A 16617-nucleotide genomic window follows, 5' to 3' on the forward strand; every position below is an offset into this window, starting at 1 on the left:
TTGTCTTCCTGGTAAGGAAAAAATGGCCATGAGAGGCATTTGAGGGACAAGTGGTAAAATCTGAATGTCAATAGGAATTAGGTGATGGCGTTGTATCAATGTTCTAATTCCAGTTTGATAAATATACTATAGTTACATGAGACGTCCTCCTTCTTAAGAAATACACACTAAAGTGTTTAGGGATAAATGGTGTCTGCAATTAACTTTTTTTTTTTTGAGACACAGTCTCACCATGTCGCCCTCAGTAGAGTGCTGTGTCATCACAGCTCACAGCAACCTCAAACTCTTGGGCTCAAGTATATTCTCTTGCCTCAGCCTCCCAAGTAGCTGGGACCACAGGTGCTTACCACAACACCGGGCTATTTTTTGTTGCAGTTGTCATTGTTGTCATTGCTGGCCCAAGCCGGGTTTGAACCCACCACCTTCAGTGTATGTTATGTGGCTGGCGCCATAACCACTATGCTATGGGTGCCGTGCAATTAACTTTCAAATTATAAGTATGAACGGGGGTAGGGGGTGGGAGGTATGTAGGAAACAGTAATGATGCTGCCTCTATACGGTACATACAGACAGTACTGCCCTAATAACTGTGCCTAATAACATCTTTAAGACCAGGGACTGGCCCTCATTCAGGGATCTCCAGCGCTGGCGTGGCAACTGTAAATGCGAGTAACTGACCCTTTTAACACATGCAGCTCCCAGTAGGGTCTATCCCAAGGCCCCAGACTCAGGTCTAGCTCATGCCCCTCTCTGGCGACGTGTCAGCCTGCCCCAGACTCCCCTCCTTCCGTCTGTGACTCAGACATCCCCTGGTAACTTGGTTCCTGTCCTCAGACTCCCAGGCCCTGCCATCTGGCCTCACCTGCCGTCTGGTCCTCTCGGAAGGTCAGCTGCATGCCCCGACTGGCCACGTACTGCGTGAGCAGTGCCACCGCCTGGACTGGGGGAGGGTCCTCCAGCGACAGGCTCAGAGGGCCGGAGGCCGGGGGGATGTCCCCCGCGGGCCCTGCGGGTGGGATGGAGCCCCCCGGGGACATCTCCATCAGGCCCCCCAAATCTTCCCTTGCCGGGGCTGCCCCCAGTTCCAGGACTTCGGCCCCCGCCTGGGGCCCACCGTCCCCAGGCGCCGAGGCCTGGGGCTTCCCACCCAGCTCTTCGTTGTCCTCCGCGGTGCGGGCGGGTGTGGGCTCCCAGGCATCTTGGCCCACACTGGCCGACGGTCGGCAGGGTCCCGACCCAGGGCTGATCTGCAACGACGCCGCCAGGCGAGGCTTCCTGCGGCCGCCGTCGTCAGCGCCCGGGGACACGCTGGCTGAAGAAGACATGGCCTCACTCGAGGGCCGGAGCGGCAGCCAGGCCCGATCTCGCGCTGCCTGTGCCCTATTACACGCGCGGGGCGGGTCCCCAGCGTGGGGAGCACGCGGCCGACAGCACGCCGCCTGGTCCAGTCCCCGCCACCCCGCTGGCCAATGAGAACCCGCAGAGCTCTGGTGGACAGTGCACCCGACCAATTGGAAGGCCAGTTTCCCAGACAGCCGGGCTCTGGGAGAACGCTGATGGGCTGTTCCCTTCTGCCTTTCTTCTAGCCTTTGGTGGTCCTGGAGGGTTCTGACAGAGGAACTGGGGGCTCCTGCCCTAGGTTATGACCGAAGCACAGCCCAGCATGTCCAGGGGTCCTCATCCTGTAAATGAAAACGTTTACCTTGTAGCAGCCCAGCAGAATTTTTAGAACCCACATTTTAAAACTTCACTTTAGGCCTTTGGGAGCCAAATAGAAGTGCTCTCAAAATTAGCCGTTGGGTGCCCTGACTTTCCCTGTCCAACTTTGAGTCACCAGACCCCAGTACTTTGATATGGGGAACCAAAGAGGAGGGGGAAAGAAAAAATAAGAGGAAGTCAGGGTGAGGCCAGTTTGCATAAGGCCTGCTGTGATGCAAGGAGTATTTGCTGGAAGGGGGCTTCAGACTTAACTTAGAGCCTTACTGTGGCCAGTTACTGGGAAAAGATTTCTAGTTACTCAGTTCACAGTGCCTGTGAGGTGTGTGGTGGTAGCTGCCGCTGCTGCTGCTTCTGCTGTTTGGACCTGAACACGTGTCACAGGATTGTGGCAGGAGGGTTGCTGGGGTGTGTGGGGAACAGTTCGTGGAACCCGGAATCTTCACCTTGGGGAGAGCAGATGTGGTGTGCTGGGTGGATTCAACCTCCCCAACATTTCAAGGACCGTCATCAGGAAGAATAATTCCATTTGTGTGTGTGTGTGTGTGTGTGTGTGTGTGGCTCAGAAAGAAAATAGACCTAGCAGACAGCAGGGACCCCACACAGGTGTTCAGAAATGGAATGATGGCTTCACAGAGGGTTGCAAAACCTAGAAACGTCCACAAACAAATGACGTATTTGTACAACAGAATATTACTCAGTAACTTAAAAAGAAAGAACCTGCTACATGCACAACTGGGTGAATCTCACAGGCACATGGGGTGACAGAAACCAGGTACATTCTCTGTGTGATTCCATCTATGTAAAGTTCTTGAACTAGCAGAACCAGGCTCTGGTGATAAGAGTCAGAATAGTGGTTACTTCCTGAAGGAGGTATGGATCAAAAAGTAGCACCAGGGAATGTTCTTGAGTGATGAAAATGTTTTGATCTGGGTGTTTATGTGGGGTTGTATGTATGTAAAACTCAGTAAGCTGTTCACTTAAGGCTTAAGCACATTGCTGCATGTTAAATATATGTCAGAAACAAAGCAAACTGATAACTGCTTATTCAGAGAACGGAAGGATGGAAGAAATGGAATTGGCCCTCCAGTGCACAAGCTAAATGAGTGGCCAGTAAGAGTGATGTACAGTACCAGTGTGATAGGCAAAATAATGCCTCCCAACCCCCAGAACCTATGAATATGTTATTTGGCAAGTGGAAATTAAGATTGTTAATTGGTTGTCTTTAAAATGGGGAAATTATCCTGGATTATCTGGGTGGGCCCAGGGTAACCACAAAGGTCTGAATCTGGAGAAGGCAACAGAAGAGTCAGAACCAAACAGGAGTCATTGTGAGAAAGATGCCATTGGCCATGACTGGCTTTGAACATGTAAAGGGGCTGTGAACCAAGGAATTCAGGCAGTTTCCAGAAACTGGAAAAGGTGAGACAATGGACGGTCCCCCAGAGCCTAGAGGTAGGAACACAGACCTGCTGACACCTTGATTTTGGCCCAGTGAGACCTATGTCAGACTTCTGCTCTCCAGAACTATGAGATAGTGTGTTGTTTTAAGCCACTGCTTGTGGTAATTGGTCACAGCAGCAATGGGAGGAAACTAGTATTTCTTTAATTCTTTTTGCATACATGCCCCTTAAAACAAATTCAAAAAAACTAGGTAGCCCAAATTTTTAATCACAAGTGTAAATAGTTACAAAAGATATAATTTCTGATTTATTCTATGTTATAACCATCCTTCAAATATATTTTCACCAGAGCCATAGAGACGCAGGCTTAACTCACACCATTTATGAGAAGTATACTTCAGACTTCCTAATTGGCAAAGCCCTTCCTCATGGTCAAACCACTCAGCTAAATCAAACTTACTTCCTATCAGGTCAATGGTGACATTTACGATTGCACAAGCTTATTTTAAGCAACACACACACACACACAGGCACTATCGCCATCACACAAGCACTATCAGGCCGCACCCTAAACCCACCAAATCAGAAACCATGTTTTCACATGCCCTCCACGTGCTGCTAATGCACTCTAGATCTTGAGAATTCTGCTTAAGCACTCTGCCCGACCAACCCTGGGAAAGCTTCACACACTCCCACCTCATAGGATTTAAGGACAATCTGTCCTGCCGACTAATACAGTGCTTGGCTTATGGTGAGGGGGCTCGGTAAGTTTTGTTGAATGATTAATTCAATCCCAAGAAGTTGGTGTAGCAGATAAGGGATTGGAATCCCCTCGCCCTCCGCTGTTAGGAATTGATGGGACTTTATTTCTGATGCCCGGGCGCCTCCTACAGGCACGTTCCCCCTCCTCCCAGGAGAGGGCGCTCCAGGACGCTAGAGAGGCCGGAGTGGAAGGAGGGACTTCCTGTCACGCAGGGAGTACTTCCGGCCAGACCCGGAAACTCGTTAGTTGCTGCTGCAGAGGTTTTCCGGTCCTGAGCGCGGGATCTTGGATGCATCTTTAGGTGGTCCTCGTGGTGGCAAGGTCCGGCGAACTTCAGTCCGGGACGCGTTTCCCAGACGAGCACGACGAGGCCCGGGCCGCGTAAGTGCATTCGCAGCCCTCCGTGCGGACTGGGAACGTTCGGGATGCAGATAAATGAGTGGAGGAACCTCCCAGCTCTCCCATCCTCTGCGACAACCTCACTGTTTGCTATAGCTGGCCAGACGTCAGTTCTGCAGTCTGGGAGGTCGTTCGGAGGTCTAAAGGGGCCTAGGAAACCTACTGCGAGGGCGGAAAGCTCGCCAGGGAAAGTCGGGGCTGCCTTGTCTGAGGGCTTTTCCAAGGTCCTGGACTCCCCTGACGCCGCTGCTTGCCTGGGTTTGTTTCAGGCTGTTTCGTTCCTTTCTGCTCTCATTAATTCATTGAGTGATATTTGTTCTTTCTCTGGTTTGTATTTGCTTATATGTATTGTTACCATTGTGAAGCACGATGAGGAAGGGCCCAAAGGAGGTCAGTTTGGAGCCCAGGCACCAAAGATGAGCTGGAGACTGTTCATTTATTAGGGATGCAGTCACTTCTGGGAGGCTTGGATGCTCCTTAACTGCAGTTGGTGCAGTCCTACAAAAACTTTGTCTTCAAGGATTCACTGAGCCTTTCTCCTTCCCTGTTACTGTTCTTTTCTGCCATGGAAAAGAAAATGAAAGCAGCAGCCAAGCACTAGGGATTCAGGAATCAATCAGTTGCAGTCCCTGCCCTCAGCTCACAGTCCGGTGAAGGAATTAGGGTATCCAGATAAACCACAATTGGAATGAGACTGACTCATGCCCTGAGGAACGTCTTGTTTATTCATTTAGCAAATGCACCTATTTGCCAGAGCTGTGTGGTAGGCAGTGCCAAGTGCATGCACATGTGGAGGTTACAGAATGAACTGATGAAATGCAGTGTAAGCTCCATCTTGGCTTAGTAAGACTCTGATGCTGGTGTTTGCTTTTGGATAGACAGTGGAATAGTGGTTCAGAGCCCCAACCCTGAGTTGGATGAGGATTAAGTCTTGGCTCTGGCCATTATTGTACAAACTGTAGGACTTGAGCAAGATACCCTCTCTTAAGCCTTAGTTTCCTGAACTCTAAAATAAGGAGTAAAAGAAAGGTAGATAAAGCACTTAGCCTTGTGTCTGGCAGGTGCTGGCTGTCAGTAAGTGAGTGCTACTATTATTTTTGTTGATTAAAAAAAAGTATGGTATGGCTGCTTTTTCTTCTGGAGGACTTTGTACTATTTACCAAAGCCCTTTGATAGAAATTTATTTTTACTCAACACAATGTATGTTCTGGGAGGCACAGTGCTTGACAGTAAGAAGACAGATGAATGAGGTTCAATTCCTGGCTGTGGAAAAACTAGAGTTTAGTCTTGGAGTGTCATCTAGGAGCACAGTTCCAGTGTTTATGAGCTGTGAGAGAAGCTGACCCCTTGCCACCTGTCTGACTTTATTGTAGTTTTTGGCTGGGGCTGGGCTTGAACCACCACCCTCGGCATATGGGGCTGGTGCCTTACTCCTTGAGCCACAGGTGCTGCCCTCTGTCTGTCTGACTTTATTTCCCACCACTCTCTTCATTGTTCCCTCCGTGGCCACCTAGCTGTTTATCAAACACTTTCCTGCTCCAAGACTTTTACACTTGCTGATTGTTCTACCTGGAAGCCCTCTTCCCAGTTGCATGCATGGCCCTCTCCCCATTAAGTGCAGGCTGCGCTCAAATGCCACCTTTTGGACAAAGCTTTCCCTGGCTGCCATTGCAGAAACCACACCCTCACCCATCACCATCCCTTCTTTCATGGATGGGTGGGTGGTTTTAATATAGCACTTATTCCCAATAACTGAGTAAAAAATCAATTCAAAGAAGACTGGTTTCTTTAAGTAAAGAGATAAAGGAAAGAATTATAGTTTTACAACTTGAGCTTCTTGTACGTGGGTCTTGCTCATTCTTTCAATGTCCAGCTTCTCACAATATGTTTAGCACATAGAAGCCTTTGAATAAGTATTTGTTGAATGAAAGGTTCTACTGATTAGGTTCTATATCTCAGGAAAATGCCTCCTTCTTTACATTGTTTGGCAACGGTGTAAAGACATTCAGGAACATGCTTAAGTAGATACCAATAGCTAAAATTAGTAGCTTATGTCAAAATCCCTTTGTAACTAAGCACATTATTAAGAGAAAAGTCGAATAGATATTAATCTTGGTTGTAAAAATATTACACAGAAATTTGCGGGTTCAATTAAAATATAATAATATTGTAAGGCAATTCCAAGGAGCAAAAGTGGTTAAAAATATTTTTACTCATCTTTGGCTTGGCACCTGTAGCTCAGCGGCTAGGATGCCAGCCACATACACTGGAGCTGGCGAGTTCGAATCCAGCCCGGGCCTGCCAAACGACAATGGCAACTACAACAAAAATAGCCAGGCGTTGTGGCAGTTGCCTTTAGTCCCAGCTCCTTGGGAGGCTGAGGCAAGAGAATCACTTAAGCCCAAGAGTTTGAGGTTGCTATAAGCTGTGATGCCATAGTACCCTACCGAGGGTGACATAGTGAGACTCTGTCTCAAAAAAAAAAAATTTTTTTTTTTACTCATCTTTGTAAAGATTTTTATATGACAGATTAATAATCAGTCCTCACCAATTTCTACATATACTGTGTATACGAAGCAGATGTTTTCTCTCATAAACCATCACTTTTTTTTTTTTTTTGGCAGTTTTTGGCCGGGGTTGGGTTTGAACCCTGCCACCTCCAGCATATGGGGCCGGCGCCCTACTCCTTTGAGCCACAGGTACCGCCCATAAACCATCCTTTTTTTATATGCCAAATGGAAAATGCAGATTTGGCCTAGGAATTTCTGTGTTATATGACTTGGATATACTAAGTAGAAAGGAAGCCCATAAATGAAATGATTTTTTAGCTGATGTAAGTCATATAGGCAGGAAAGTTTAACTCCCACAAGTGAAGGTCCCCCCCCCTTCACTTGTTCTGTTTCCTTGTGTTTTATTCATTACGTCATGTTTTGTCCTTAACTAAATAAAATGATGGGACAAAAATCTATACATGGCACTTATTACTGCCTGGCATTAGGTTACCTATTCATTTGCTTTTTATTATCTACTTCCTCGAGGGAAGGATATACTCTTAACATACCTTTTCCTCTCCCCAGGAACCCTGGAAGTTATTGTCTAATTCAGGCCTGTTGAGAAGGCCAGTGCGACATTTGTCCTTATTTTCTAGGATGGACTTCCCCAGCTCTCTCCGCCCCACATTGTTCCGGACCGGCCCCCTTGGTCTGAGTGATGTCCCTGACCTGTCCTTTATGTGCAGCTGGAGAGATGCATTGACCCTGCCTGAATCCCAGCCCCAGATCTCTGAGGTGAGGAGGGAAGGAGAGGTCCTGGCATTCCTGGCAGCTCTGGGTAGGGCTTCTTTATTTGGTCCCTTTGTGTGTGTAACATTCACATCACTTGGCAAGGATGCAAAGAGTGGCATTAGCATAAATCTACTAAGACACAGGCGGAGCCAGAGTGCCCTTCTTTGGGGCACATGGAACACTGCTATCCGTGAGGGGTTTACTTACAGGCTCCATTAGATCCTGGGGATATAGTGTGAGTAAGTCAGTTGAGTCCCACACTCCTGGAACTGAGAAGTAGGTTGTGTGAGAGGAAGCAATGAACAGACCAGTGGATGAAATAACTGTGGTCATTGCTGGCTCCTTTGTCCCCTGAGTGTTTGAACTGAGATGTCTCAATTCAGCCCAGCAATGGGAGGCAGAGTGGACTTCCAGGCTCCCAGAGTAAGTGAGGGCAAGGCTTCCTGAATGACATGAGTATCAAGTGGGGTGCAGCGGCCATTAACGGCATGGGGGGTGTCCTCCATGAAGAGCCAGTGCAGGTGGAGCTCACAGACACAGACTCTGGAGTCAGGATGCCTGGCTTCAAATCCCAGCCCTTCTCTTTACTGCCCGGTCTTCTAGGGCAAGTGAGAGCCCCCCAGGTCCTCACTTTCTTCAAAATGATGACAGCAGTTGCACCGACTTTGCAGGGTTGTCGTGGGGACTGGATGAGTTACTGAAAGTGCTTGCACAGTGCCTGGTCCGGGGAGTTCTCTCATTGTAATGCTGTCATTGCAGTTGTGTTCCCTTCAGAATGGGGCTCCGTTCTTGGCCAAGGATGTGGTGTGGGAGCCGGTGACCCCCGGGCCCCTCCCCCTGCTGCGTCCTGCCCCTGGTAAGGTCCCCTCCCTCTGGGCTCGCAGCCTCCCCTCCTCAGACCTTGCTCTCCCTGCCGATAGCTTCTGCTCCCACGGGGCCCCAGCACACCTGGCCCTGCGTCTGTTGCCTTTCCGGGTCCTTTCCATGATCCCCTCTTTTCAGATCCCTGGGACCCTGGTTTGACTGCCCAAGACCTGCTTTTCCGTGGAGGGTACCAGTACCGGAAGCGGCCCCGGGTCGTGCTAGACGTCACTGAGCAAGTGAGTAGGCCACAGTGGGCTGTGCTTCATTGCGTGGGGACTGTGCTTAGTGACCTGGCCTTCCCCCCTCTCCCCAGCTCAGCCGGTTTCTGTGGGATCATGGAGACATAGCCTTTGCACCCCTGGGGAGGCTGATGCTGGAGAATTTCAAGCTGGAGGGAGCACCGGTGCGTAACCCCCGTCTAGCCAGGGCAGGGAGGCCCCGCTTCCCTTCAGGGGTGAACCCGCAGGTGCGTGAGCTTGACAGGGCCTTTCCATGCAGAGCCGCTCGAAGAAGAAGACAGTGATCAGTGTGAAGAGACTGTTCCAGAACCTCGGTGGACACCAGCCCTGGGGGCAAGTGGCTAGTGAGAAAGGACGAGACGGATAGGCCCAGCTGGGGGTGGGGATGTGGCAGGAGCTGGGATGGGCACCCAGGTTTTCCCCTCCACATGCAGCCTTAGGGGAAAGGGGCCTTTATAGTCCTGGGCCCCAGGAGTCACTTCTTCCAGGTGCTCAGATAACATGAGCAGGGCTCCATCTCTGCTTTCTCATCCACTTCCCTCTGCCTGGCTTAATTGCTGGGTGGGCTGTTTTCAGGTGGCACCAAGATGGCTTATGATTCCAAGGAAGAAGTCAGTGTTCTTCCTGAGGCACCTGAAGTCCCGGGAAGGACTTTGGTTGGCTTGGCTTGGGTCTCACACCCGTCTGTGAACCAGTCACTGGCAGGGACAATGGAGTACTCTTGATGGCAGGTCTGGGTCCTGTGACTGCCCCTAGGCCCTAGGCACAGGGTGGGGTGGTTTCCCAAAGGAAGACATCCTAGCTAGATCAAAACATGTGCATCACACACCGAGCCTTCCTTGGGATGGGACTCAGTTCTCCTCTGTCACCACCACAATGTGAGCCTCCTGCTGTCCTCTGGTCCCCAGGTGTCCCTGGGCTTACATTACCCACCGACAGCGCCGGTTCTCCATCCTGGGGGGTGCTATCCTGGGCAAGTCAGTGGCGAGCATCTTGGCAGAGCTGCTGCGCGAGGAGCTGGCAGTGCGATGGGAGCGGCTGCTTCTGGACGAGACCTACACTGGGGGAGCTTTGGCCTGGGTGCCTGGAAGGACACCCCAGGTTGGGCAGCTGGTCTACCCTGGTGGAGGCACCCTGGACACACTGTGTATCCTTTCTTGCTAGAAGGAGATCCCAGTGGGCTCCCGTCTTGTGGAGGAGGCGCTCTTGGCATGGCCCAGGGGAATGGTAGAAATTTGGGGGGTTTGCAGTGACCACAGCTTTTGCACTGATCCTTAGTGAGAGGCCCAGGTTTCCAAGAGGTCAATCTGAACCCAGACAGCAACCTTGATGTCCCAGGGTGTCCTGGACGCATCCACCTCCGGGGTCCTGTGCGGCAGGTGGTGACCTGCACAGTCCAGGGAGAAGGTGAGTCCCTTGGACACCTCTCTGCCTCACTGGCTGACCTGCTGCCAGCCCCCTGACCCTGTCCATCTCACTCTCCCCAGCGGTGCTGGCCGTCCGCTCTGACTACCACTGTGCCGTGTGGAAGGTCAGTAAACAGGGGCAGCCAGCCCTTCTGCAGGTGCTGCAGGTTGAGAAGGGAGCCACAGGGATCAGTCTCAGGTGAGCAGGTTAAGTCGGGCTGGTCAGCACGGAGGTGGGTCTGCGAGAAGGGATAGTTAGTCCAGCATTGATCATACTCATGTCCTGTAGCCCTCACCTGCCAGGGGAGCTGGCCGTCTGCAGCCAATCAGGAGCCGTCTGTCTGTGGACCCCTGAGGGCGGGTAATGCCCCTTTTCCTGTTCAGCATGTCCTGACCCCTTGCCCCCCAGCAGCCCATCCCCCTGCTCATGGTGTGCCTCTTTCCCCAAGGCTGCAGCAAATCTACAGAGACCCCGAGACGCTTGTGTTCCGGGACCCCTCTCCATGGCGCTGGGCAGACTTCACAGCCCATCCTCGGGTGTTGACTGTGGGGGACCACACTGGAGTGAAAATGGTTGACACTCAGGTATGGTAGCAGGGGCAGGAGACCCTGGGCTGAGGGTGGCTGGGGCGAGGACCATGGTGTAAGCCTGTCCGTGGGGAGGGCTGAAACGGCTTTTCCTCCAGGGCCCACCGGGCTGTGGTCTGCTACTTTTTCGTGCGGGAGCAGAGGCGTCATGCCAGAAGGGAGAACGTATCCTGCTTACACAATACCTGGGACAGTCCAGCCCCGATTCTCTACCCTCCACCCTCCACCTCATCTGTACTCAGGTGAGCAACACTCTGCCCTGTGCTCAGCCATGTGCTTGAACCTGCTGCTCTGCTGGGTCTACACAGCTACAGGCAAAACCAGACTACACACCCTGAAGAACTGGGCTAAACACAGTTCTGCAGGTGCTGCCTGGTGGGTGGGGAGGGCCTCCTGGGAGCTGGCATCTTAGCATGGCTTGAGGTGTGACTAGGGATGGAGCAGGTGTGAGGCATCAGGGCCTGGGGACCTGTGCAAAGCTCCTGCCATGTTTGGGAGCAGGGGAGGAGGACCCAAGATGTTGGTAGGTGTATGAAGCACAGGGGCAGGAGAGAGTGGGGGTGGCACAGGAAAGCAGGTGGGTTCCTATATGACAAGCCATCTCACCCCTGCCCCACTTCTTTCTTGGACCCTCAGTTCTCACTGTACCTGGTGGACGAGCGCCTGCCCCTGGTGCCCATGCTAAAGTGGAATCATGGCCTCCCCTCTCCACCCCTGCTGGCCCGGCTGCTGCCTCCACCCCGGCCCGGCTGCCCACAGCCCCTGATCCTGGCAGGCCAGGGTGGGCAGCTGCAGCTGTTGCCCATCTCAGGTGAGGGTCCTGGTGAGGGCCGGGGTGTGTGGGAAGATGGGCAGGGTGGGCCTGGCTGGGCCTCAGCTGCCTGTGTTTCCTCAGGAGGTGAAGCATCTGCACCCCGGCTGGCGGGGCCCCCCCAGTCTCTTCCCTCCAGGAGAGACTCCCTCTCTGCATTTCCCCTGCTAGAACCCAAGAGCCAGTGGCAGCTGGAGGAGCGTCTGAAGGCACCAACCATAGGTATGAGAGGCAGGGCAGTGAGCTGGGGCTGCTTGGGTGAAAGCCCCCACCCTGCAGGTCTTACAGGGCATGTCATTCCGCTTACCAGGTCTGGCCACTGCCATCCCACCCCCGGCCTCCACACCAGGCCTGGTGCTCTTCCAGCTGTCAGCGGCAGGAGACATCTTCTACCAGTACCTCCGCCTGCAGGAGGACTCCACCGGAGACGCTGGGCCTCCTGGTGACGCCGGGCCTGAGTGTCCCACCCCCACAGCTTCCTGGACCCCCCAAGACACTGTCTGCTGCAGCCAGTGGCTGAAGATCCTTCTGGAGGTCCCCCCAGATCCCCCCACATGGGCTGTACCCACCTTTTTCCACCAGCAGCAGCTGAGCCGCATGGAGCTGCAGAAGGATGGGGGGAAATTGCTAGAGGCTCTGCGAGAGGCCATGGCCAAAGGGCGGCTCCTACAGCAGAGGGATCTGGGCCCACTCCCCACAGCAGAGCCACCTCCCACACCTGAGTCCAGCCCAGATGAGCTCAGTGAGCGTCTGGAGGAAGCCTGGGAAGGCCGAGGGGCTGCCTGGTGGGAGAGGCACCATGGCAGGACCTCAGAGCCTGGGAAACAGCCCAAGCGGCCCAAGCGCCGGACTCAGCTGTCCAGTACCTTCTCCTCACTCAGTGGCCCCCTGGACTCCTTGGATGCCACTAGCCCACCTCTTAGCCCAGACTCCACATGTGCCAAGGCCAGGCCTCAACTCTCAGCGACTCCACCTTCTCAGGAGCTGACTCCAGATTTATGGGCCCAAGGCATCCCCTCACAGCAGGAGCAGACCCTCCAGGACTCCATGGCCAAGCTGCCACTCCAGAGGGACGCCCCCTCCCAGCAGAAGTCTCTCCAGAACCATGTGGCCAAGCTGCCACTCCAAAGGGACACTCCAGAACATGCTGCCACAACCTCTTCCCAGGCCTCTAGCATCCGGGCCACCTCCTCCTGGCTGCACAGACCTGTCCCCTCAGGTTCCCAGCCCCACCGGAAGAAGCCTCGCATGGGCTTTTGAGCAGGCTGACCCCGAGCCTGTGAGCCCTCACTCTCCATTTGACCAGCTGTGCCTTCCACAGTGGAAACTCGGGGAACGGGCAGTTCTGCGGGGCAGCACTTTCCACCCTCAGAAGGCCATTGTGATTATGAGCCATGTCGGAGGAATGGGGCAGTAAAATAGTAATATCTTACATATTTGTCTGAAGGTGATCCCAAAAGGCAAGTTGGAAGGTCCTGGTGGACCTATCTCGGGGCCAGAGAGGCTGCACAGCCAGTTCTCTTCAGGAGATGCAGGGTCTGCTGGGGGCTTCAGGAGAGTCTCAGCCCTCCTATGAGACAGGCAGCAGGCCCAGCCGGGGTGTGGTGAGGATGGAGGGGCTGGAGAGCTGCTCACACTGGGCGGGGCCATGGGAGGCAGCACAGTAACTGTCAGCAGCCACTCTTGGGGTTGGTTGGGGCTTGTCAGTCTCCACGGTGGTCTGATGTTTTGCACAGGGAGACTCTGGGGCCAGGGTCAGGGGTTGAGTAAACTTGCTGCTATCAACTGCTGTGCTCATGTTTCTCATCCAGGACGGTGTCCTGACTGCTGTCTGCACACCCCATCCCATCCCTCTGACTTCTCCAGCTCTGGGGAGGGTGCTGCTCTCCTGTGGGGAGAGTGCCCACTCACAATTGTACAGGGACCAGATCTCATCTAGGTTTCTGCTCACACGTTAAGAGAGAAATGATCTTTTCTCGGGGTAGCTGATGAAAAGAAACACATGTGGCTCACACAAGTGGACTACTGGGTAGTCCAGTAACACACAGACTCATGTGGATGCTAAAACATTTATTGTGCTCCAGAGAAATACTTGTGATTATATTTATACTGCAGACAACCAGGGGAAATGGCTGTGTGGAGGATGAGGAGTGCAGGCTGGTCCCAGGTGTGCAGGCTCAGGAGGGCGGCTTGGGCAGGTGTCCCAGTGAAGGCCCTGGGTGGTCTTCGGTAACCACAGCACTTGGGAAGGAAGGAGACCCAGAAAGAGGGGTGACCTGTGCCTGCTCCCTGTCACTGGTAGGACAGAGGGGCTGCTTTGAGGTTCAGTCCAAGCCAAATTTGATTGTCCTCAGCTTGGCCCCACCCTGGGCTCTGCAGCCTGCAGCTCCAACTGCACTTCATTCTATCCAGTGCTGTTTCCTAAACAGGGAAAAAGAGGAGGCAGTTCAGTGTTTTGGGGAAGTGCAGCCACTTCTGGTTGCTTCCTGCATGCCGGCCTAGACCCAACCTGTCAGTTCCAGGGAGAGTGGATTCTGCCTGGTTCTACTCCCCACCTCCCCAGGACAACCTCCAAAGGCTCATGCTGAACAGAAAACACCCCACGTGCCTGTTCTCAGTCTGAATAACCAGCTTCCCCCAGGGCCCCCACGCTTTATATGTCTCCCAGCCAGGACCCTGGATGCTGCCCCTGCTGGCCCAGACCTTCGTGTGATCTGGTGTGACCCTTGCTGGTCCCACACTCCCCAGCCAGGGTGTTCATGTCTCTTCCCTCCTTCAGAGGCTTTGGTCCAGAGAGACTGAAGGCCATGATGGTGAGGGTTGGGAGTTCAGGTTCCTGAACCTCCCAGGCCTGATGGACCAGAACTGCCAGGATCTGCCCAAACACGGGCCAAGGTGGTCACCCACAGCCAGACTCAGCCCCTGAGAAGGGCAGCTTAGCAGCTCCTCAGCCCAAGCTGGCAGCCGACAAGGGGCAGCTTCAGAGCTGTGTGCTCAGGAGCGGGTCCACAGAGGGTCTGCCTGCTCTTCAAACACGGGGTGCTCAGGGAACAGCCCCAGCCGCCTCCCCACCCTGCCTTGCCCTAGGCTGAAGAGTCAGCAGCTCATTTCTCCACTAAGCCTTCTGCCCCTGTGATCTCACCTGGTGCAGAGGCTACAGGGAGGCCAGTGTCCTCGCTGGACGAGAGTAAGGCAGCGTCTCTCGAGCAGGTGGAGGATGTCAGTGGTTGGCCCAAGGGGTTCTCATCACTGAGCTCCTGAATCAGTGGTCGTGGGGACTTGGTGTCTTGTCTTTGAATTTCCACATCCCTCTTTGCCTCTATTTTAAATATATCTGTAAAGGGCACCTGAACCTCCTTTGAGGTGTCTCTAGAAACAGCAAATATATTCGAAAGGGTGTCGGGGAACATGTTTTCCAGCATGGGGAGTGACGTGTAGTCCAATTCAGGATCACTGTCATCACTCAAGCTCGAGATGGTCTCAATCCTCGGAAAGCACATTTTCTATTAAAAGAAGAGATGTGTTTCAACATTTCAGTTTTTGTGAATCACTCTAAAATCCACGAGACCCATTCCGATGTTTTATCTAATAGCACAAACTATTCTGTTGCCACCTACAAAAAAGCCTGAGGGAACACAGGACTACCCTTTCCAAGTCAGGCCACAGCCAGCGGTGTCCGCTGTGTAGCCGATGTCCATGCTCCTTCCCAACCCTCTGCCATGTCCATGTTGCACTTCCCACCCATTGATGACCGACACCCTGCTGGTACGGCTGGCAACCCGGACCCCAGCTTTGTTGGCAAACTCTCTAGGACTTAGCGCCTTGGGTACCTGTCCGCTGTCCACCCACAGCAACCACGTGTCTGTTTCCTTTGTTTTGTGATGGCTCATGCACAGAGATCGTGCCTTATGCTCCCTTCATTGGGGCACAGCCCTGACACCTGTGGGCTCTCAGTAATGGCAGAAGGGGCCAATCAGGTCATATGGGGGAATTCCTGATGGTCCTGCATATGCTCATGCCTCTCTTCCTTTCCCTCTGTCTACGTGTGGCTATGTCCAACATCCACGAGGATATGCAGAAAAATGCATTTAGGTAACTATGTACAGTGCTCAGTTATTACAAACCAGCAGTAAAATACAGGTTTTTAGGAAAACCCAAGTGGTGTGGTAGCTCACACCTATAATCCCAGCACTCTGGCAGGCCAAGACAGGAGGAAGGATCACTTGAGACCAGGAGTTAGAGACCAGCCTGAGCAACTTAGTGAGACCCCATCTCTAGAAAAGATTTTAAAAATCAGCTGCAAGAGGACTGTTTGACCCAGGAGTTCAAGGGTGTGGTGAACTATGATCACGCCATCATACCTCGGCCTGGGTGACAGAGTGAGACTCTTGTCTCTAAAAGAAATAAAATAATAACCTTAAAAAAAGGAAGAACAAATAGTTACATTTCCTTCAGCAAGGTGAAAATGTGGAGGTATGGGATACTTTAATCACGAAGGGCATTTTACTTTCAAGTTCAAGAGAGATGCTTTGCAGTAAATGACAAGCATGAACGTTGACTATGGGGAAACTGTACTGATAACCTTATCTTGATTTTCCAAAGATTCACTGGCGTCAACATCTTCCAGGTCAGGTAGGTCCTGGAAAAAAGCAAATGAGCTGCGTGTCACCAGGGAGTCACACACTGAACGTTCGGGGAGGCAAGGTAAGTGCAGGTAGACGGTAAATTAAGCCTCAGTTATATGCAAGCAAAGTTAGAGAAATAACTAATTACCCCAATCTCTCAAGGGCCTCCCTTTCCATTCCCCACCTGCCAAAGGAAACCCCATCCACACACAAACACAGACACTGGCATTCCAAGTACCTGGGTCTAATGTAAGTGAGAATGTGTGAGGTGTGACGTGTTTAAAGAAGGTCCAGATCCCCTCTCCACTTTGTCAGAGACACAGCCAGTTCCTCTTAGAGAAAATAATAGGACCCAAACCAAATGTACCTCTGTACAAATCAGTCCTAAGGCTCCATGTGGCATGAAAGTGACACATTTGTACCCCTCCCAAAATGATAGGACTTTTTTGTTTTGTAGTGTGGGTGTTAATGTTTGCTATCAATCAGTCAGTATGTGGGGGAGGCAGACACTGCGGGGGA

General features: G+C 52.5%; 3 protein-coding genes across 3 annotated transcripts in view; 1 reads left to right on the forward strand and 2 right to left on the reverse strand.

The window, feature by feature from the left end:
* Positions 1 to 1325, reverse strand: part of ADAD2 (adenosine deaminase domain containing 2) — a 5076-nt gene extending 3751 nt beyond the window's left edge. The window contains exon 1 of the mRNA XM_012806098.1: positions 863 to 1325. Within this exon, the coding sequence (XP_012661552.1) occupies positions 863 to 1325 (463 nt within the window). The remainder of the gene's footprint in view (positions 1 to 862) is intronic.
* A 2847-nt stretch (positions 1326 to 4172) lies between these two features.
* TAF1C (TATA-box binding protein associated factor, RNA polymerase I subunit C) lies at positions 4173 to 12905 on the forward strand. Its single transcript, XM_023514140.1, has 15 exons — positions 4173 to 4263; positions 7430 to 7568; positions 8325 to 8421; positions 8568 to 8665; positions 8743 to 8832; positions 8928 to 9001; positions 9577 to 9815; positions 9959 to 10075; positions 10156 to 10273; positions 10364 to 10435; positions 10524 to 10659; positions 10761 to 10904; positions 11299 to 11473; positions 11558 to 11695; positions 11784 to 12905. The coding sequence occupies exons 2-15, from the start codon at positions 7431 to 7433 to the stop codon at positions 12731 to 12733; spliced, it is 2586 nt and encodes an 861-aa protein (XP_023369908.1). The 5' UTR covers positions 4173 to 4263; position 7430; the 3' UTR covers positions 12734 to 12905.
* Positions 12906 to 13558: 653 nt separating this feature from the next.
* DNAAF1 (dynein axonemal assembly factor 1) overlaps positions 13559 to 16617 on the reverse strand; it is a 23425-nt gene continuing 20366 nt past the window's right edge. Inside the window, exons 11-13 of the mRNA XM_012806099.2 lie at positions 16056 to 16112; positions 14616 to 14976; positions 13559 to 13894 (exon numbers count right to left, since the gene is read on the reverse strand). Coding sequence (XP_012661553.2) covers positions 13878 to 13894; positions 14616 to 14976; positions 16056 to 16112 — 435 coding nt within the window. The 3' untranslated portion in view covers positions 13559 to 13877. The remainder of the gene's footprint in view (positions 13895 to 14615; positions 14977 to 16055; positions 16113 to 16617) is intronic.

Source organism: Otolemur garnettii, unplaced genomic scaffold (genome assembly GCF_000181295.1).
Source record: "Otolemur garnettii isolate 467f Iridium unplaced genomic scaffold, OtoGar3 scaffold00047, whole genome shotgun sequence".
NCBI lineage: Eukaryota > Metazoa > Chordata > Mammalia > Primates > Galagidae > Otolemur > Otolemur garnettii.